The 22581-nt window shown below is 41.8% G+C and overlaps 2 protein-coding genes across 2 annotated transcripts; both read right to left on the bottom strand.

Annotated features, from left to right (window-relative positions):
* Positions 1-2621: 2621 nt before the first annotated feature.
* LOC104681147 (olfactory receptor 2T27) lies at positions 2622-3575 on the bottom strand. Its single transcript, XM_010387366.2, has one exon. It carries the CDS (start codon positions 3573-3575, stop codon positions 2622-2624), a length of 954 nt encoding a protein of 317 aa, XP_010385668.2.
* A 16342-nt stretch (positions 3576-19917) lies between these two features.
* On the bottom strand, positions 19918-22203 carry LOC104681159 (olfactory receptor 2T1). Its single transcript, XM_030934944.1, is given in 2 exon segments — positions 19918-21039; positions 22102-22203. Coding segments are annotated over 2 exon segments (1224 nt in total).
* Between the last annotated feature and the right edge of the window lie 378 nt (positions 22204-22581).

Raw genomic sequence — 22581 nt, 5'->3', positions numbered from 1 at the left:
TCATTTACATTGTCAGCACAACATTCAACAGAATGGTTTTAGGGTCAAGATCTTTGGGCCGGCAAGGAACTTCCTTGGGAGCAAATTGTGAGGGAGGTTCCTTGGGGAGGGCTGTAGCCTTCTATCTGTGTTAGCTATCCATTCGGGAACAGTGTGGAGTCTGTAGCTATCCAGTCAGGAACAATATAAACTAGTTTTTTGCATGACAGTTCCCAAAGCTTGACTTTTCCCTTTGGCCAAGTTTGGATCCCAAGAGTTATTTTCCTTCTACTTTCTCCTACCTTCTATTTTCACAAAAGTGGTATTTGTCACTCAGGTTAAGTGTTCTTCAGAATTATTTGTCTTATGCATAGTACAGAAGAATGTTGAATTCAGTAGGAGTAAAGGAGACATGAGAAACTAGAAGAATGAGGGAAAGGATGCAATGGGTAGAGAAAAATGAGGGTAAAACAAGTTATACGTTTTCTAAAAATTTTTCACAAGAGTATGTTAAGATATTTAAACATTAGGAAAATTGAGCTTCCTAACATTTATTTCTCTAATGGGGAAAAGGTGGTCTTGTTTGGGGAGCTGAACAACTTCCATAAGAGTAATAACATTGAGTGCTTTTCATGATTTAAGTCAGCTCATGGGCACATGATCATTTCTAGTCATCACAAATCCATTAGACACATACCTTATTCCTTATGTCCTCCTAATATTACAGATGAACAGAAAACTCTGTACCTCTTCAGCCTTTAGAATGTGATTTAATAATTCTTCCTAAAAAATTTTGTATGTCGTCCATAAAGTTCTCCAACTAGCTATTGGATTGATTGGATACTCTTGCCTTTGGTGTGATGTGTCTTTCTACAGAGCCACAAATGGGTTACGATCAATATTGATCCTCTACAACCCTGGATTGGTCTCAGTGCCTGATTTGGCTACAGCCACAGGGAAGTTGATTTTGCTGTCAACAACCAGTTTTCCTCAATGTGCCATAAAACTTTTTATAGTTGTCATGAAAGTGTTTGAGAAGTGCTGCTGTATCAATTAGGTTGGGCTTATATTAACTTTCCTAAGGAAAAATAAGACCTGTGAACAATGTATTGATTGGTACTAGTTTCTAACTCACATGTCACAGTATTTTGTCTAGTGTTGAATTTAGTTATCTTGTGAAAATAGAAGTCTACATTATTTCTATAAAAGGTATTTTGTGGCATCTCAATGTTCCTTTTCAAGGTTCTTATTCATTTTTCGCTTCTCTTCCTTAACTTTAAGAAGTAATCCTTTTATATTAGTAGGTATAGATTTCGTTGCTACAAGCTGAGAATGACTCCCACAAGTTTGGAGTTTAGGTTCTCAGGGTTTTAATTGCAAATAATTCTGCCTGCTCACTCTCACTCCATTCCGAAGTGCCACTTGACATTTAGGGTGAATCTATTTGGAAAAACCCTGCTAGTTACCTTAAGAATTTTTAAGTGTTCTTTCTAAATTTCTAAAGATATTGGCCCTCTGCTCATGTCTCTGAAAAACAGACTTAATCCATTTTCACACTGCTATAAAATACCCAGGACTGGGTCATTTATAAAGAAAAAGGTTAAATGGGCTCAGTTCCACATGGCTGTGGAGGCCTCACGACCATGCTGGAAGGTGAAGGAGAAGCAAAGGCATGTCTTACATGGCGGCAGGCAAGAGGCATGTGCAGGGGAACTGCCTTTAGTAAAACCATCAGATCTTATGAGACTTATTCATCATGAGAACAGCATGGAAGAGCCCCCCTTCCCCCAACCCCAGGATTCAATTACCTCCCATGAGGCTCCTCGCACTATATGCGGTTTATAGCAGCTAGAATTCAAGATATTTGGGTAGGGGCACAGCCAACCCATATCAGAGACACATTCCAGTAAGTTCTTCACTGAAAGTTCTGGCAAGAAAAAGTTATATGTTGAGGTTAAGATCTACAGTAAGAATAAATCTTCTATCTTTGAAATTCTGTAGAAGGAAAACATGTGGCAATTCTATGGTTGCACCTCAAACTGCAAAACTTATAGCCACTGTGTGCGGTAAGTGTTTAGGTAAGAAAAAAAACGCATTACATTTATGGTAGAAGACACGCAAATGTGTGTTGTGACCAACATCAGGTTCTAGACTACAGCTTCAGGCTTCCCCCAGGAGTCTTAGAACACAGCCTCTGAGGATAAGATGGTGACTGCTATGTTTGAAATATGGTATTTGACGAGTTGATTCTCTATAATGGTCAATGGACAGTGTCTAAAGGGGAGAAGTCTGGAGAAGTCAGGGAAGCAGCTGAAGATGACCGTTTCTTTTGTCATAACAGAGTGGCGCCAGAAACAGGCTACTCCATGGATTTTTAGTGGAGTGCACAACCTTGTTAAAAGCTGATGGGTGACTACTAAACCCCATTATGCCTACGCCATCCCAGACTGGTCATTGTTCAGAACCCTCATTCCTGTCAAAAATGAAATCCTTAAAATTCCAGGCAGCTTTCCAAATCTCACATGCCCCACAGTTGCTGGCATGGGGGTGACTTGTTTCCAGGCAGAGAATATTTAAATGCAAGGGCAACGACAAAGTCTTGTATCCTTCATTTCAAATTTCTAGCAGCATATGCAGTTTCTTTAGAAAGTGGTTACCTTTCCTGAGGACATACACCTCCCCACCACCTTCTGTAGGGCCCCTGTGACATCCTTGTTCCTAAGGCTATAAATGAGTGGGTTGAGCATGGGAGTGAGGATGGTGTAGAAGGCAGATACAGCTTTGTCCTGCTCAGGGGTGTGATAAGAGTGAGGCAGCACGTATGTGTACATGGCAGCCCCATAGAAGAGGCCGACAACCACCATGTGTGAGGAGCAGGTGGCCACAGCCTTTCCCCTCCCCTCTGCCTCACTCATCCTATAAACAGTAATGAGAATTCTTGTGTACGAGGCTGAGATGACAGAGAAAGGGATGAGGAGCATCATAATACAGCAGACATACATGGCTGTCTCGTAGGCTGACGTGTCCATGCAGGAGAGCTTCAGAAGGGCAGGGACCTCGCAGAAGAAGTGGTTGATCTCCCGAGAGGCACAGAAGGGGAACTGCATGGTGACGGGGGTGAGCAGGAAACCGTCCATAGAGCCTACCAGCCAGGCTGCCGCCACAATCAACCAGCAGATCCTGCGGCTCATGAGGACAGGGTAGCGGAGAGGGTTGCAGATGGCTATGTAGCGATCATAAGACATGAGTCCTAGGAGGAAGAACTCAGCCCCTGCTAAGGTCAAGTAGAGGAAGTGTTGGGCAGTGCATCCTGCAAAGGAAATGGCTCTCTGGCTCATCACCTGGTCCACCAGCATTTTGGGCACAATGGTGGAAATGTACAGGATGTCCATGAGGGAGAGCTGGCTGAGCAGGAAGTACATGGGGGTGTGGAGGCGGGAGTCTATGTGGATGAGAATGATCATGGCCATGTTGCTGGCTACAGAGATCACAAAGACCAGGAGAATGAGGGCAAAGAGAAGCCAGGGGAAACGGGCGTTGCTGAACAAACCCAAGAGGATAAAGTCGGCATACACGGAATAATTGCCCTGCTCCATAGCTCTGTAGGGTACACAAGAGACATATCGGCAAGGTTGGAAAGGTATCCGATTAGCTAAAACATTATGAAGCAGTCATGAACCAACCAAGGTCAAGTCATCTTCTTGAAGCTCATAATTTCCTGAGAGCTGCCTGAGCAGGATTGTGCTACATCTCATATCATAGTTAAGGATGATTTTCTTGATTTGGTGACTACTGTTTAGAGTTCATGATGAAACCAATTTTTGTTCATGACCACATTCACTTGTCTTTCGAGTACCACCTTACATCGGGGAGGATGCACATAAGGAACCAGCCTGATCGAATAGGAGAGGGTGGTGGGAGGAAGGGAGGATTGTCCCCGTCCTAGACTGCCCTCCTTATACCAGATTCGAGTTCTCACACTCAGCAGTTTGAATATCACCAACAGTATATATGTTGCCTATTGAATAACTGCATTGATCTGACCTAATTTCTACCATTCTGAACACGTTTGTACATTGTCAAATGCGAGTGCTCAACTTCTATCAGGTGGCATGTTTGAAAATGAACCTGTGTTGAATAAAAAGAGCTGAGTTCTGAGAAGTCATCCGAGAATCCATAGGAAGAAATCACGGGAGAAAATGTTTAGGGTCAAGCCGTGTTTGCTTTCCTCCTCCTTGCAGCAGAAAACTACTGGTTAACATACGACTCATTAACAATTAAGTTAAATGGGAGCATAACATTTTATGAATAAACTAAATATTAGAGACTATCCCAAGAGGGCTCTCTCAAATGAAGTTAGATTATGCATGTATATCCATATCAGTTAATATCTTACCACATTTAGGAACACATTTATGTGGATAGCTTCTTTACATCATACAGAGCTGCACTGTCCAGTGTGGCAGCCATGAGTCTCAGGAAGCTGTGGAGCCCAAGACATGATGCTCCAAGTCAAGATGTGCCGTCAGTACAAGTTACATTAAGAATTCCAAATCTTGTTAAAATATATGTAACACAGCTCCTTAAAACTTTATATTATATGGTAAATATTTTAGATACATTTGGATGATATAGATTTAGTTTCACTTATTTTACATTTTTGATGTGGTTACCAGAAAATTTAGAATTATCTCTGTGGCTCCCCTAGGATTTCTACTAGACAGCACTGGTCTAGAGTTATCCCTTTCTGAGAATGACAGCTCCAAATACCTTCATCCAAACAAGTCCTCCAGAATTAACCCAAATTAGAATTGAGCCAAGAAATTTAGGTGTGATACCAAATTAGAAAAATATCTACTTGTATATGCATTCACCTGCAAATAGTAATAACTGATTCATAAATTTTACATTTCTGAACAATCTTGTAAGATACTAGACCATTCTACAGTTGAAAACGAGGCTTAAGGAAACTTCCCCAGAGGAACCTGGTTCTCTTCAAACAGTGACAGTATAATTGTTCTATGCTGTTCTCCAACAGGAGAAAGTAGACATCAATTCATCCCACAAATGTTTCCTGAGAGGCACACTGGGTAAGCCAAAGTTTGATATTCCAAAAGGACCTGAAAGAATGTAAGACCTCTGTCTTCAGGGAGCCTAGAATCAAGGCACATGAATGTATGTAGTATGTGTGACCACAGGTGCACTTTCAGAATGGTTTGAAGACCTCTGCAGTTTTGACTTATTTGGTATGTGAAGAAAGGACAATGATGGAAGCTGCAGCCACTGACTGGTAGACAGGAAACTCACACCAGGGCCCCTTGGTACATTCCACCACAACCAGGCCACAATGGACGAATGGAAAATGATGAAAATTAAATTCTCAGCCAGATTTTTACTGATGAAACCCACATTATATTCTTATGCATTTCAGTTCTCATTCTTGAAATGTTACCAGCTTTATGCCAGAGCTTTCCACCAGCTGTTTTATGATTTTTTTAAACCATGTTAAACCATTGGGGAAATTAAAGGCAAACATTTAGCAGCAAATTCGTATGATGGAGAGAGGTAAATGTTCACCCAGACCTGGTTGTCCACAAATTGGTCCACTGGGAATATGACAGCCCAAGAGGAAAAATGGGTCCAAAAATATGCTTGATCAGGGCAGCTGTGTCCCAAATCCTGACCATGAATACTCCTGGCCCTGAAACTTGTTAATGAGACCCCAGGGATGTCCCCAGCTTTCTTCACAAAGGGAAAGGGGAGATGCGAGTGGCTCTGTAACCACTCAGATTTTAAAACCATCTTCCTCTCACTGTCAGTGTTGATTCATTCCCTGTATTTTAAAAACTACCCAATATAGCAACGTTTAATACTTGGAAAAGAAGTAATCAACTGGGTTACTCCATGCCCCCATGTAATATTTGTGTCTATGCATAATTTCAAGCTTTAGTGAACTCCTGTTATATATACTTAATATTTAGCACCTTTCCCACGTAGTCTCTCTCTCTAGACTATTGCCATGATTGAATGATGTGACACTCAGAAACATGAATGTAAACCAAGTTCGCTTATAATATACAATATTGTGAGGTTGATTATGGCATAGTTCATGGAGAATGGTGTACGATGCTTAAGCCCATCACCAGATTGTTAGATGCTTAACAATAACAGAGCACACTTACGGCCGCATTGTGCTTGCCCCCGTGTTTAGCACTAGTATCCAAACTTGTTAATATGGATTTCTTTGATTAGTAAGAAAACTGAACATTATGTATATTGTCATAGAAAAGGTCATATCAATGTAGGTGATTTGTTAAAATTGGTGTCTTCTACAGAACAAGAACATTGATTTTTTAACATTTAGTAATATTCTGATGTAGTATTTAGGTGCAGCTATTTTGCCCTCAAGGTTAATTGTAACTGATGTTTAGGCCAAAAAGTTTTGAAATATTTAAGACATTTATCATTCTGTATGCCGAATGTTTGAAAAATATTTTCCATCCAGGTATGTGATTTGTACTATTTTACTTGAATGTTTAAAATGCTATTTATGCATTTAAAATCTTTGGTCTAGACATTACAAATTATGCAACTATTGGTTTATGAGGTCAACCATAATGAATTTGTACCTTAAGATCATGCCAGTGGGTTTATCTAATTGTAGTTCTTCAAATAAGCACGAGTCCAAGTGTGATGAGCAGGAATGACCTAAGTTCCAACAGTTCTCCTTGTGGATGTGGGAACACCAGCATGGGTCAAGTTAGTTCCCACCCTGGTGCACGTGTAAATTCTGGTAGAAGTGGGAACTAAACAAGTGAGCGCCAGGTTAGCCTTAAGATAGTAATAGCAGTGACAATTAACTTTGGGAATCTCACCTTCTGCTGTCCATATGTTTCTCTTAAACAGCAGATCCAACAGTAGGTAGCTAATTTTCTTCTACTTTATTTTTGATGTTGTCACTCGTCAGACTCTTGCTCTGCATCAAAGATTGGTAACAATTCTTGGTGACCATCTAACTCAATGTTTGAGTGCTGAAAGGCTAAGCTAGACAAGAGATGAGAACAGGCATAAAAATAGAGCATCTTGAGAAAACAGGGCTAATGGTGACCCTGACTGTAAGACATTTAATTCTCTGTATAATCAGATTGTTTCCTGCCCAGCAGTATCTTCACATGAAGTGTCACTTCTAGTTGAAGACAAGACATTTTCTAAAGTAAAATCACTTGGGGAATCTTTAGAACGGCAGAGAAGTTTTAAGGCCGAGAGATTGTCTTGAAGCAGACCAAGGGCATGATCACTCTCAGTCTCTAGAGAAGTTGGACCGAGTTCTCCCCCTGTCTATTCCTACCCTTGGAACTTTATTCTTGGCATTTGTTATGTAGCATTGTGAACATTAAAAACTGTGTTTAATCAGAAAGCTGGGTTTATAATCCTATCTTCATCATTAAGCTTCTGGATGTCTGGCAAGCACTCACATTGTTCTATCAGCCTCTGGGAATTTCTAAGTATTAAGAAAGTATGGTGCAATGGTTTCTTGGAGTAGGATAGGGAGGGTCTTCCTAAACCATTTTTAGAGATACTTATGAGGTACCTAAGAAGGTGGCATACTACAAATTAGATAAGCTCTTTATAAAGATTGTTAAAATTGTATAGGTGAACATATGTTGCAATAAAAACTTTGTTGGAATTACAAATCTGTCTAGAATTCAAGTAATCTGCTACATTCTGATGTACACAAAAGTCCATAAAAGAAACGGAATCGAATTTAACATATGAGTAGCACTATCCACAAGTATCTACAGTTCAAAGTTGGACCTATCAGCTTCAGCATTCTCAATTTCTAGTTTGACCCTACTTTGCAAGTCCAGAATCTATTTAAAAGCATCCTGCGATTGATCAGCATCAAGACTGCAAACTTACCTTACACAGTATCTTCCCCAAACATGATCTGAATATTTAGAGAAAAACCTGACAGAACTAAGGTAGTAAAACAGTTGTTCAGCATTTCCTTTTATGTAGTAAGTGTGGGGAACTAAGAGGCATACATCAGACTTTCTAAACTGGAGGTATTCTATCTTCTGCATTTCAAACTTGTTTTCTGACCTGAAAGAGTGCAGGCAGGGAGTGTCTGAATTCAAACAAGGTACAGTGGATTAGGCACGGAATTATGTCTTGTTGGCAGAAAGATAAGGGTCAGTCCCTAACTATTATAAGACTTTAGAATACAGTGATAGATGAATACTTTGAAGATCTAGAAACAGACCAGCCTGAATCTGTAAATGCCTAATACTAATGCAAAGTTGACAGCAGCTACATTATATGCAGGCTGCTAAGATAGAGATCCAGCGACTTACCCAGGAGAGCTTGCATCATGGTGATGGCTAGTACTCCCATTCAGGAGGTAATTGACATCAGTATGTCTCTGGGGTCCTTGTCTCTAGCCTACAATTACACAGTTCATGTAAATGTGACAAACTCCTTCACCTTAAGAAAAATGTAACCTCAATTTACAAATTAAACACCCAGATAAAGTTATGTTGCAGGCAGCTGCAATTAAATTGCTTTCTTTTAACTTTGTTCATGGCATTGTTTTGAAAGTTTCTTTTTCAACACTTCCAACTTTGAGGCATTTCTCTTGAAATGGAAATCCAACATTTCTAAGGAAGTATTTAGTAGTCTTGCATTTTGGGCCATTCCCCATTCTCTCAAGTAATATGAAATCATCCTTTCTGGTGACTTGTAATACACATAAGAAAGCTTTCAGCATTGCAAGCATTTAATATATACACTGAGATTAGTAAAATAAGCAGATCTGAGTTACTTCAAAATATCAAGACCTTTTCTCATTCCAGTATTCTCACAAGGGCCCACACCAATTCCTGGCAGGGGGGCAGGGGCAGGGGCGGGGGCGGGGGGAGGGAGGGGGAATCCCAGACCCTGCAGTCTTGCTGTGCTGCAATCTATGCCTGCATGATCTTGGCTTTCATGTAATTCATTATTTACCTCACTGGTGTTTAAGAATTAGTGAGGGTTGGAATTCAGGTTTTCTGAGGCTGAAGCTTATGCAATCTGGGGCTTAAAAGGCTACAAATCATGATTGCATGGGTATAATACTCAGTGAAAAAACAAATTACACCTTTAAAAAGCTGATGAGTGCCACAAATACATAACACTATCTTTCTCAACTGGTTGACCCTATCACTTCCCATTTTCCCCCAAATGGCTACGCACTATGTACTCCAATTTTCTATAGCAAGAGATGGTTCAATCCTAGTATGGTTGGTTGAAAATTTTTAAAATTTGGTACTTTAGAAAATTGTCTTCCACTTTGTTTAGGATTGAGGTCCAATCTGAGAAAACCACTGTTAAATTCCTTTTGTATGACCTGCCTTAGCTTCCCCTCCCACCAAGAGCTGACTTTAGAAAATATTTGAAACTAAGAAAAACAGTTGAGCAGTCTGAAGAATGTGCTTTGCAAAATATTTTAGGCCGAGACGCGAGCATGAGAGTAACTTCCCTACCCAGCCCTGCTCACACACACATGCCTGGGGGGTTGTTTAAAGGAATTTTATATACTTTTACCCCCCCCCATGGTTTCCAGACTAGCTGATAAATTACCTAAAATGTTACAAGTTGTACAATGTGACCTTTACCAATTATCTTGTTAGGGGAATTAGATACAAACAAGGTCTAGCTGATCAATAGCTCATGTCAGCTTTAGAGCTTCCCTTCCCCTCAAACACCCCATTATAACTGCTGTTAGTTGGAGTATTTAAGGGCTACTAGAATCTCTCAGATCGTATTTTTCTCAGTCTTGGCCCAAATAAACTCTACCTTATGTTGATTTTGCCTCAGTTTTTTCCTTTAGGTTGACAACCATCACCACACTATCCATTCTCCAGAACTTTCTCCTCATCCCAAACAAATCCTCTGTACCCAATTAAACATTAACTTTCTCTTTTTCTTAGTCTCTGGCAACATCTAATTCTGTTTCTATGGATTTTCCTCTTCTAGGTACTGTAGCAAACTTGTCCAACTACTACTCGAGACTATCACTACAGCAGTTACTGTTACTGCTCCAGACTGTCATTATAGGACTGAACAAGGGATGAACATAGAAATGGTGAGAAAAAAATAGAACTTCTAAGGCAAGGCCAGCTTGGGGTAGAAGAGACCTCCCAGCTTCGAGTGGACAAGGGCAGCCACCTGAGGTTCTCAGGCCTCTATATATTGAGTAGCAATAGCAGGGAGGGGCCGTCACGACTGGTCAGCCACGTGATGGATCACAGGTTCACATCATTGCCATCAGACTTTCAGACGTACCTAATAACAAACACTGGTGCCTGGGGCGTGACTGCCCTCAGCATAACCTCTGCGCAGCAACCGCAGTTTGTCCGTTTGCCAACATTCTGCATTTGTGAGAAGCGGTTTTGCTGCTTACTCAGCCTCCAAGGGTATAACACTGAGTTGATCACAACCCTCTTTTCAGCCTCCAAACTTTCCGTTTTTTTGAATTGAATAACATCTGTCCCTGTATTACGGGGGTTGATGTCAGCGTGACTCCGGTCAGTCCTCGGGCGCGAGGACATGGTTTGTTCATCTCCTGTAAAGACACAGGCAGCCTGTCCCCATGTTAGTAGTAAATCTACAGAACAAAGGTTTCTGTGGCTGCAGCCGGGAGGCAACACCCTGGATGAAGCATCCGCTCCACGAGCTGCAAACTCAGCTTCTGCCTCTGCAGAATTGCTGGGGGTAAAACTTTCTATTGATAATGAAAGAAGCTTTTTCTGATGAACAGAAGGCAGAGAAAACAAAACAAATTGAGGCTTATTCTTCTCACGCAACAGTACAGCAAATAAGCCATCCTGGAAACCTTCAATTCGCGCTTACACAGGCGGGTCTATTAGACGCTATGGGTTGTAATAAATCTTTCTCCTAGTCGTGCTTTTAAATCCCTGGCCTACCACCACTACCTGAATTTTTCCATAACCCGGAGCAAGAACTCCTGGGACTTCAGGAATGCCCTGCAAGTTCAGATGCCTTTTGCCTAAAATTAATCCCATCTTCCTGTTGGCAAAAGGTCCCCAAATGCCAGTATCAAGTTTGTTTCCTCTAAACATAACCCGTTCTTTGGGGGACCTAATCCTGTGCTTCCAGGTGTTTGAGGGGGAGTCAAGGCACCTCCAGAGACCCCCCCCCCCCCACAAAACAGAGCTGTGGCCTGGCCTGGGGATGCCCCCTTCTTCCAGGTGCCCAGGTCCAGGCCTCCTTGTTTCCCAACAGGGGGTGCCGTTTTGATGAAATTTTGAGTGGGACTGATTAGCCCAATGATTTCCCTAATGGCAACAAGGGCAAAGTCCTGGCGCTTTTTCTGTAGCGAGAACTGTTGTGTGATTCCTTCGGCCCAGAGGTCTGTCGGCATTCTCTTCTGAAACGTCCGATTTTTCTACACTTACAACATTTTCCCACTCCAGGGCTCAACCCTTGGCTCCTTTCAGATCCGTCAGCTACCAAAATTAGCCATTGCCCGAGTCAACACTGTAAAGCAATGAGGCTCAGTTCCCACATCTTGACAAGCTCTAAGAAAACCTCTTAAACTTCCCACACACCTCACAGGTGCCACTGCACGTTCACAACCCACATTTGTATTCTCATAAGCCATAGTCAAAGTGAGCCTTTCTGTAGCCACAGAAGATGGTACAAGCCAATTTTCATTCTCCCTCTCTCGTCTACCACTTTTGATAGGTGCTGCGACCGGAGCAAAAAGTTCTCAGGCCCTGAAATAAAGAGATGGTATGCACCAAATTCCCAACAAAAGGGGGGAAAAATTCCCCACGTTATCCTGATTCAAAAACCTCCCACATTCTTCATACCTCTGGGGCACTGACCAGTACCTTGTTAGAGCACTGGCCTTATGTTGCTGCTGGCAGACTTGTAATGGGGTTTCTCGTTCGTCTGGTTGGTTTTAGTTTTCTGTTCCAGCTGACCTTCCTCGTTCAAGTTCCTGTAGGACCCTGTCTGTCCCTGCAAGTTTCTACTAGTCTCTGCTGGTCTTATCCCCTACCTGTCCCCCATGGTCCCTGGCTAGTTTCCTGCCTTTCCCTATGCATACTCTGTCTCTATCCGTACTTATCTCTATTTTTTCCTCCAGGCCTCTGTGCTTGTCCCTGGATGTCCCTGCTCAGGCACCACTTGTGACAGACTTGTACTATTACTGCTTGAGACCATCACTACAGCAGTTACTGTTACCGCTTGAGACCATTATAGGACTGAACGAAGAAATGAATGTAGAAATGGTAAAAGAAAAAAAAAAAAGACTTTCAAGGAAAGGATAGCTTGAGGGAAGAGAGATCCCAGCTTTGAGTGAGCAAGGGCAGCCGCCCCAGCCTCTCAGGCCTCTATTGAGTAGCAATAGCAGGGAGGAGGCCGTCACCACTGGTCAGCTGTGTGATTGATCACAGCTTCACATTATTGCTGTCACACTTTCAGATGTAGTAATAACACTTGTGGCCTGAGGCGTGACTACCCTCAGCATAACCTCTGCGTGGCAATCGCGGTTTGTCAGTTTGCCAACATTCTGCCTTTATGAGAAGCAGTTTTGCTGCTTACTCAGCCTCCGGGGTGTACCGAGTTACTGACTTGATCACGACCCTCTTTTGGCCTCCAACCTTTCCGTTTTTTCAATTGAATAAGATCTGTTCCCTGTATCATGGGAGTTGATGTCAGCGTGACTCCGGTCGGTCCTCAGTCCCCAGGGCACCCACACGGTTTGTTCGTCTCCTCTAAAGCCACAGGCACACCCTCATCCCCACGTCAGTAAATCTACAGAAACAAAGGTTTCTGTGGCTGCAGCTGGGAGGCAACACCGTTGCTGAAGCATCCGCTCCACGAGGTGCAACTCAGCTTCTGCCTCTTTGCAGAATTGCTGGGGGGTAAAACTATGTTGATAAATGAAAGACAAGCTTTTTCTGATGAACAGAAGGCACAGAAAAAACAAATTGAGACATCCTTCTCATGCAGCACTACAGCAAAAAAAGCCGTCCTGAAACCTTCAATTCGCACTTACACAGGCGGGTCTATTAGACGCTGTGGGTTGTGATAGACAAATCTTTCTCCTACGTGTGCTTCTAAATGCCTGACCACCTCGCTTCTTACGTAGAGAAGGGCACGATTTACAGGGAATACGCAACAGTTGTGTAATATATTCTCCTGGTTCAAAACCCAGAGATCTTGTGACATTACCACCACCCGAATTTCTCCATAACCCGGAGCAAGAACTCCTGGGGTTTCAGGAATGCCCTGGGAGTTCACATGACTTTTGCCTAAAATTAATCCCATCTATCCTGTCGGCAAAGGTCCCCAAATGCCAGTGTCAAGTTTGTTTTCTCTAACTTAACTCATTCTTTGGATGATCTAATCCTGTGCTTCTAAGGTGTTTGAGGGGGGAGTCAAGGCACCTCGGGAACCGCCCCCCTGAAATGGAGTCGTGGCCTGGCCTGGGGACGCCCCCTTGTTCAAGGTGCCCAGGTCCAGGCCTCCTTGTTTCCCAGCAGGGGGTGCCGTTTTGATGAAATCTTCAGTGGGACCGATAAGCCCAATGATTTCCTTAATGGCAACGAGGGCAACGTTCTGGTGCTTTTTCTGTAGTGAGAACTGTTGAGATCCTTTCTGCCTAGAGGTCTGTCGGCATTCCCTTCTGAAACGTCCGATTTTTCTACACTTACAACACTTTCCCACTCCAGGGCTCAACCCTTGGCTCCTTTTACATCCTTCAACTACCAGAATTAGCCGTTGCGAGTCAACATTATAAAGCAATGAGGCTCAATTCCCACATCTTGACAAGTTCTAAGAAAACCTCCTAAACTTCCCACACACCTCACCGGTGCCACTGCACGTTCACAACCCACATTTGTATTCTCATGAGCCATAGTCAAACTGAGCCTTTCTGTAGCCACAGAAGATGGCACAAGCCAATTTTCATTCTCCCTCTCTCGTCTACCACTTTTGATAGGTGCTGTAAGTGGGGCAAAAAATTCTCAGGCCCTGAAATAAAGAGATGGCATACACCAAACTCTAAACAAAAGGAAAAAATAACCAAATTCTTCCCCGTGTTACCCTGATTCAAGAACTTCCCGTTCTTCATACCTCTGGGGGCACTGACCAGTACCTTGTTAGAGCACTGGCCTCATGTTGCTGCTGGCAGACTTGTAATGGGGTTTCTCGTTCAGCTGGTTGGTTTTAGGAACAGAAAAGTTCCAGCTGACCTTCCTCGTTCAAGTCCCTGTAGGACCCTGTCTGTCCCTGCAAGTTTCTGCTAGTCTCTGCTAGTCATTATCCTTATCTGTCCCCATGGTCCCTGCTAGTTCCTGTCTCTTCCTACCCATACTCTGTCTTTATCTCTTTATCCCTACTTATCTCTATTTGTCCCCCAGGCCTCTTCAGGTCCCTTCAGGTCTCTGCTCGTCCCTGGATGTCCCTGCTCAGGCACCACTTGTGACAGACTTGTACTATTACTGCTTGAGACCGTCACTACAGCAGTTACTGTTACCGCTTGAGACCATCATTACAGGACTGAAAGCAGAAATGAACGTAGAAATGGTAACAGATAAAAGAAAACCGTCTGAAGGAAAGGCTCGCTTAAGGGAAGAGAGATTCCAGCTTCGAGAGAGCTAAGGGCAGCCACCCGAGCGTTTACAACCCTCCGCATTTATTGAGTAGAAAGAGCAGGGAGGAGGACGTCACGACTGGTCAGCCACGTGATGGATCACAGGTTCACATTATTGTCATCAGACTTTCAGGACCTACCTAATAACAAACACTTGTGCCTGGGGCGTGACTGCCCTCAGCATAACCTCTGCGCGGCAAACGCAGTTTGTCTGTTTGCCAACATTCTGCATTTATGAGAAGCAGTTTTGCGGCTTACTCAGCCTCCGGTGGTATCCTGAGCCGATGATGACCCTTACTCTTTCGGCCTCCAACAGGGTATCTCATAGGAATGTGAATCATACAATGTTTGCCTTTATGCTTATTTCATTTCACATAACATTTTCAAGGTTCATTCATGTGGCAGAAAATATCAGAGTTTCATTCCTTTTGAAGGTGGAATAGTATCATATTGTTTGTATAGATCACATTTTGCTTATGTATTTGTCTATTGATGGACACAACCTTTTGGCTATTGTAAATAATGGAGCCATGAACACTGTTGCCCAATTTTCTGAGTTCATGATTTTAATTCTTTTGAATTTCAAAATAATTTTTAATTTCAAAAATAACTTTGAAATTCTGTTGAACGGTATCTTCAATAAGTTGAGACATATACATTTGTATATATTTGAGTATTTTTCCCATTTGCTATCAAATTTTGGCCTTTTGTTATAGATACATAAGAATTTTTTTATACATGTGCTGGATATTTTGTTTTCAGTTTTGTTACACATCTGCTAGTTTGTGACCTATCCAAGTGTTTAAATTGTTTGTTTGTAAATTGAATTACCAATATTTTAGTTTATATTAGTTCTTTTTGTGTCTTAAGCAATGTGTTCATAACTTAAGAAAATATTATCCTATCTTATCTTGTAAAAGCTCATAGTTTATTTTTCCTTTCTTCACCTTTTAGTTTTTAACTCACCTAAAACATATTTGTGGTATGGTATGTGACCTTGGGCAAATGTTCCATTTTCCAGATGAACAGTTTTCCCAGTACAACTTGATGAATTTATTTTTCCCAGATCTGCAGTGACATCTCTGTCTCCTTTATAGTCACATTCTCCAAGAACTTTGCCTGTTCTTAGTCTCCTCAGTTCCTCCACTGTCCTCTCTATTCAGGATATTTACCTCTCATTTCAATGATCTTTATGTGGATAAATCAAACCTTTCAGGCCTTATTGTACCAGGGCCATCAGCACAGTTTTGTTTGTCTGTTTTCTTCCTTGTTTTGATATAACTGTCTATCCCCTCAGCTGAGGATGTGTGTTTTGTTTTGTTGCATTTTCATCTGTCTTCAAGTCCACCAAACTGTGACCGAGTTTCCTAACCCACTGTTTTGTTTTTCCTTTTAAGTTTTTTTCTCCTTGTGTCATTTCCCCAGGCTCACTTCTTAAACTGGAGGGCTCCTAGCTCAGTTACTGGTCCTCTTCTTTTTTTCTGTACCTTTTCTCTGTTAAGCTCATTGGGGTTCTTAGCTATAACCTTGTCTCTATATAATATCTATGTATTAATGACTTCAGTTCAAAACAAACTTGGCATTCACCAAACTGAACGGATCTGTGCCTCTTTCTTCCCACCCTAAACTTCCTGCAGCTGTGTCTTTCCATAGTCCCACTGGTAGGAGGTCCCCAATTTCAGTTGCTCCATCTAAGCCCTTAGAGTTGCCCCTGGTGCTTGTCTTTCCCTTGAAACTGATATCCAACTAGTAAACGGATCCTGTTGGCTCTACCTTCAGAATACACCTAGGTTCCAGCCATTTCTACGGTATGTTCCTGCTTCACCTAAATCCTCTAAGGGTTATTTCTAAAGCAGCAGTTGAAGAAACATCAGATTGTGCCACTTTGGTGATTAAAACCCCATTGTAGCTCACCGTTTATTGGGAGTAAAATCTAAAATTTTTACAGTAAGCTATAAGGGGGCCTTTTCCATGCTCCTCTCCCCGTTACCTCTTAGATGTCTGCGCGTACCACTGTTTCCCTCACTGCTCCAGTCATCCTGGCTTCTTCTCACTCTTTGAATAAGCTGTGCACACTCTAGCCTCAGGGCTGTCCTTCCAGTTTTTTTTTTTTTTTTCCCTCCACGTGGGATCCCTCCCACCCCAACACTATCTTCAGGGCTAAATTCTTTATCTCCTCAAGACTGCTTGAATGTTATCCTTCCAAAGAGATCTAGACTATCGATGATGTTGTAAAAAGCAACAAATATGACAACCGCTCCAGCAATTCTTTCTGTTCCTCAATCAACTCTACTTTTCTCCTTCTCTCTGTACCATTTGACATTCACAGACTACATAGTTAACTTACTTATTCTGTTTATTGTTGTTCACTGCCTCTGGGCTACATGGGCAGCTTCATGAGGACAGGCACCTATTTTGCAAACAAATATATCCCAAGGGTCTTAATAGTTCAATAGATGGCTGATCCCTGACATAATGTAGGGATACAGTTCAGACACACCTTCCATCCCTGATGCAATGAACTGATATACTTCACACACACATTCCATCCCTGATATAATGTACGGATACAGTTCACACACACATTCCATCCCTGATACAATGTATGGATACAGTTCACAGACACTTTCTACCCCTGATGTAATGAACTGATATACTTCACACACACATTCTATCCCTGATATAATGTATGGATACGGTTCACAGACACTTTCTATCCCTGATGTAATGAACTGATACAGTTCACAGACACTTTCTATCCCTGATACAATGAACTGATATACTTCACACACACATTCTATCCCTGATACAATGTATGGATACGGTTCAGACACACCTTATCTCCCTGATATAATGTATGGATACAGTTCACAGACACTTTCTATCCCTGATGTAATGAACTGATACAGTTCACACACACATTCCATCCCTGATATAATGTATGGATACAGTTCACAGACACTTTCTATCCCTGATGTAATGAACTGATACAGTTCACACACACATTCCATCCCTGATATAATGTATGGATACAGTTCACAGACACTTTCTATCCCTGATGTAATGAACTGATACAGTTCACATACACATTCTATCCCTGATAAAATGTACGGATAGGTTCGGACACACCTTACATCCCTGATATAATGAGCTGACACAGTTCAGACACACATTTTATCCCTCTGTAATGATGCTAAGCCTAAAATCTAGGGGTATAGAAACTTTAAGTAAAACCCCCTAGAAACGGACTGCATAGACCACATGAGGTTTGTTGTGAGTTCCCTGTGAATAAGATGGGTCACACCGTAAGATGATAGACAGTATCAAAACTTTGCAAAGTTTACAATTAGTGGTACGGGAGGGGGAGGAAAGTAAGACTTTTTTTCCTTGCTCATCAAAATGTTCATGGCTGGTAACTTCCAACAAAAGACAGATTAGCAACAGAAAAGTGTGGCAAATTTACTTAATAGAAGTTTCATGAGGCAAACCTTAAAAGCATGATTAGATCATTTAAAAATATGATGTGATGGAAATAAACGACTGAGCAAGGTTTGTCTGTTCAGATTCTAGTGGCCTCCCCATGTGATAATTTTTCCGCTCTGGGCATTGGTCAGGGCCCCTATGGAATAAGGTGCTTGTTACCTTCTTTCAGAAGTGGTAGGTCTGAGAATTCTTTTGTGGACAGCTCTCAGGGGAGAAGGGCAGAAAAAAATCAGAAAGTTACCTTTCTACTTCTTCAGTTTTCTCAATTTTCTTCAGCGTATTTAGTATGTCAAGTTTGCATCTGATGAAAAAGCTGAACACTGTAAAATACTTAAAGAGGTGTATTCTGAGCCAATGTGAGTCATGATGACCTGGGGAAAAGCCTCAGAAGATCCTGAGAAAGTGTGCCCAAGGTAACCTCTGTCTCCCTAAAACTTAGGGAAAGAACTTACATGCAAAGTCATAAATCAAAACATGTAAAATATACATTGTTCCAGCCTGAAAAAGCAGGACATGAAGTGGAAGGCTTATAAGTCACAGGTGGATGCAAAGATTTTTCTGACTGGCAATTGGTTGAAAGAGTTAAGCTAAAGATGTGAAGTCAGTAGAAAAAAACGCTCGAGTTAAGGTAAGGGAGTTAAGGTAAGGGACACCATTTGGGGGTCCTCCAAATCAATTCCATTCTGCCACTATCTACAGTCAAATGCTCTAGCCCAAGCTAAACTCCCACGACCATCTGCCACGATCTATCTGGAGATAGTATCAGATCCCACAGGGTGGGGGCTCAGTCCGTTAATACTGCCTTCCATTTCCAGTGTCAATCACAAGTCCCAAGTTGTCCTGTGCTTTTGACCAAGTGATTGTTAATTGGGGATCCCACGGCCCTTCCTTGGGTTCGGTTAGTTTGCTATAGAGGCTCACAGAACTCAAGGAAATACTTTCCTATGTTTACCATTTATTGTAAGTGATATTACACAGGATACACAGAAACAACCAGACGAACAGACACCAGGGTGAGGTCTAGGAGAGCATTAGAGCTTCTGTCTCTGGGGCATTAGAGCTTCTGTCTCTGGAGCATTAGAGCTTCTGTCTCTGGAGCATTAGAGCTTCTGTCTCTGGGGCATTAGAGCTTCTGTCTCTGGGGAGTTGGGGCATGCCGCCCTCCAGGCAGGTGGGTGGGTTCTTATCACCCTCCTGTTCAGCTTCATGAGCTTAGCTGTCCAGAAGTTTTCTGTCCTCTCCTTTTGGCCTTTATGTGGAGACTTTATTGAATAGTCATGATCGAAGCATGGACAATTGCATAGAAATATGATTAGACAAAGAGTATGACCTAATGTTGATAGAGTGAGTGGGGACACCCATGAAGGACTGTCTGATCAGATTCTTCTTGGCCTCTCCGTATAGCATTCCCTCCTCCAGGGTATGAGAGAGGGCCTCTTTTGAAACAGAGCTCTTGTGACCTGCAATCAGACAAGGTAGTCAGATAATTTCTTTGTGACCAAAAGTGGGGAAATATTGGATTATATTTTTAGTTTCTAAGGCTTTCTTTGGGGAGAAAAAGAAGCAGGTGGAAAGAGGGAAGGCAAAGATCACAGACATTCGGTTTTCTGAGGCCTAAAGAACCACAACATTGGAACATAACTATGGAATTATGAACCAGAAACCCTAGACAAAAAATCAATATTGTAATCATATCACTCCCTCCCTTTTTGCTTCATCTTTCAGTGAAAGCACAGCCACAGTGACCACAGAGTCTCCCATTTACCATATGCATGGGAAGGAGTCGACTGTCAAAAGACACCTCTTGACACCCTTTAAGGACCCTTGAACCTCCCCAAGGCCCTCTTCAGAGCTCCAGTCACATCCTTGTTTCTAAGGCTGTAGATGAGGGGGTTCAGCATGGGTGTGAGAATGGTGTAAAACACAGAGAGGACTTTGTCCTGGGCTGGCGTGTGGTAGGAGTGTGGCAACATGTAGGTGTACATGGCAGCCCCATAGAACAAGGACACCACAGTCACGTGGGATGAACAAGTGGCAAATGCCTTCTTCCTGCCCTCCACTGAGCTCATGCGGTGAACTGTGGGCAGGATTCGGGCATAGGAAGCAAGCACTACAGAGAAAGGAATCAGCAGCATCAAAACACAGCACACATACATCACTGTCTCGTAGAGGGCTGTGTCTGCACATGCCAACTTCAGGACTGCCGGAGCCTCACAGAAGAAGTGGTTGATCTCCCGGGAATTGCAGAACGGAAAGCTCATGGTGATGGGGGTTAGGAGGAAGCCATCCAAGGAGCCCCCAAACCAGGAACCTGCTATAATCATCCAACAGACCCGGCGGCTCATGAGGACAGGGTATCTCAGAGGGTTGCAGATGGCCACATAGTGGTCATAGGCCATGAGGCCCAACAAGAAAAATTCAGCTCCCACAAGGGTAAGGTAGAGGAAGTGTTGAGCTGTGCACCCCACAAAGGAAATGGTCCTTTGATCCAGCAGGTAATCAACCAGCATCTTAGGCACAATGGTGGAAATGTACATCATGTCAATTAAGGAAAGGTGGCTGAGGAGGAAGTACATGGGTGTATGAAGGCGCAAATCCGTTTGGATCAGGAAGATCATAACCCCATTGGCCATCAGTGCAGTGACGAAGATGATAGAGATGATGGCAGAAAGAAGACCTGAGGTTTCCTTTCTGTCGAACAGCCCCATGAAAGTGAAGTCTGTAGAGGATGTGTTGTACTCTTCCATTGATCCTACAATTGTGTTGATATCAGGTAATATCTTCCAAATAAGATGACAGCATTCCCAGGGCAGTAAAATAACAACATTTGAATTAATTGTTAGGCAGCAAACTTTTAAAACTGGGAAGAAAACATTTAAAAAATCATATTCTTGGCACACTGGGACTGATATCTAGCATTTAATCTATTCCAAAGGGTTTTTAAATAAAATTGGTCATTATTAATCAATAATTGCTTAAATACATTGGAGAAGATGATGTCAGCAGATGATACTGTATTACAATGATATACATAACAATGTCTAAGGGTGCATACCATGCTACACAGCAGTTAAACCTACCATGGTCTGGTGTGTGTGTGTGTGTGTGTGTGTGTATGTATTACCTTAGATGCATTTAAATTTGTATTATTATTTAATGCAGTCTTCGTGTGGTCAGCATCACCACCACTTTCAAAACATCTTTGGTGCTGGCTGTGAGTAGCTCATGTCTTCCATTTAGCTACAAGTATGAGTTATCTACCATTTGGATCACAAGTCACTGTCTACGTCATGAGAGTATACTTGGTGTTAGTTTATCCATGTCCCAGACAAATTATAAGGGATGAAATAAAAAGGGCAACAGAAACTCAATGGAAACTACTCTTGCAAATTTAGACACAAAAAATTAATAAAAGGGGCATTCAGTGTTACTGAATTTTTTTTATTTTCAATTTTAAGATGATGAGGAATTAGCATTAGGATTATGATTAGCATGACCACTAGAAACTAGTATTGGCAATTACTATTCAGAGGAAATACCACAGGGACATAAACCTTGAGCTATAACTCACTGATTATTTTTAGAAATTATAATTTTTCATAGTTCTTGATAATTGAGAAAAACTGAGTGTGTATTATATAATTTCAGGTTACAATAAAGTAACAAATGTCCACAACAAACTTCATGAAAGTAAAGGATAATTTTTCACGTGTTTTAAGGCTAAACGTGTTTCAAGACAGACATTTTACCAGCATATTTGGGAGTAAAACTAATTAATGCTCCTCTAAATATTCTAAAAATATTAGCAGTTTGAGTCCATTGCCAAGAAAAAGAAGTTGCTACTGAGAATGATGATGATGACATCGTGGAGTTTACTTTTGCCAAGTGTCATGCTAAGAATTGCTTTGTTTCTATCAACTCCCTGATCTTCACAATAGAACTAAGATGTGAGGAGCTGTAAAAGCCGCGTTCACCAGCGACAGCATCGAGGGTGATGTGTTGTGGTCACGGGGTCTGTTCGTGCGAGGAGTGTCTGGACTGGAGTCTCGATTCATTATATGTTCATACACATCCATTGTGTATATGGGAGGCTTTATATGGGAACAGCAGCTGGACAGTTCCTGTAATTAGCAAATAAAACGTACCAACCATGGGAACCTGCTAAATTGTTAACACTGTGTGATGATTAATGTGACTACTGAAAATCAGTCATACTTGAGAGTAGATCACATAAATCATTAGAATCAGGATTGCTGTTTCATGGGTGTAAATTATGTATACAGATATACACATGTATAAAAATGTACACATATATACATATGCATATTATATATATTATATATAGGTATATTTTGCCAATTCAGAATCTTTGGTGTCAGCTTTTATACATTTTTCTGATACTATGTACAATGTCAACATTATTTAAAACTTCCCTCATTTTACTTTTACTTTTT

The sequence above is a fragment of the Rhinopithecus roxellana genome, chromosome 8 (genome assembly GCF_007565055.1).
Source record: "Rhinopithecus roxellana isolate Shanxi Qingling chromosome 8, ASM756505v1, whole genome shotgun sequence".
In the NCBI taxonomy this organism is placed as follows: domain Eukaryota; kingdom Metazoa; phylum Chordata; class Mammalia; order Primates; family Cercopithecidae; genus Rhinopithecus; species Rhinopithecus roxellana.
This window is presented reverse-complemented; position numbering and strand designations above follow the sequence as displayed.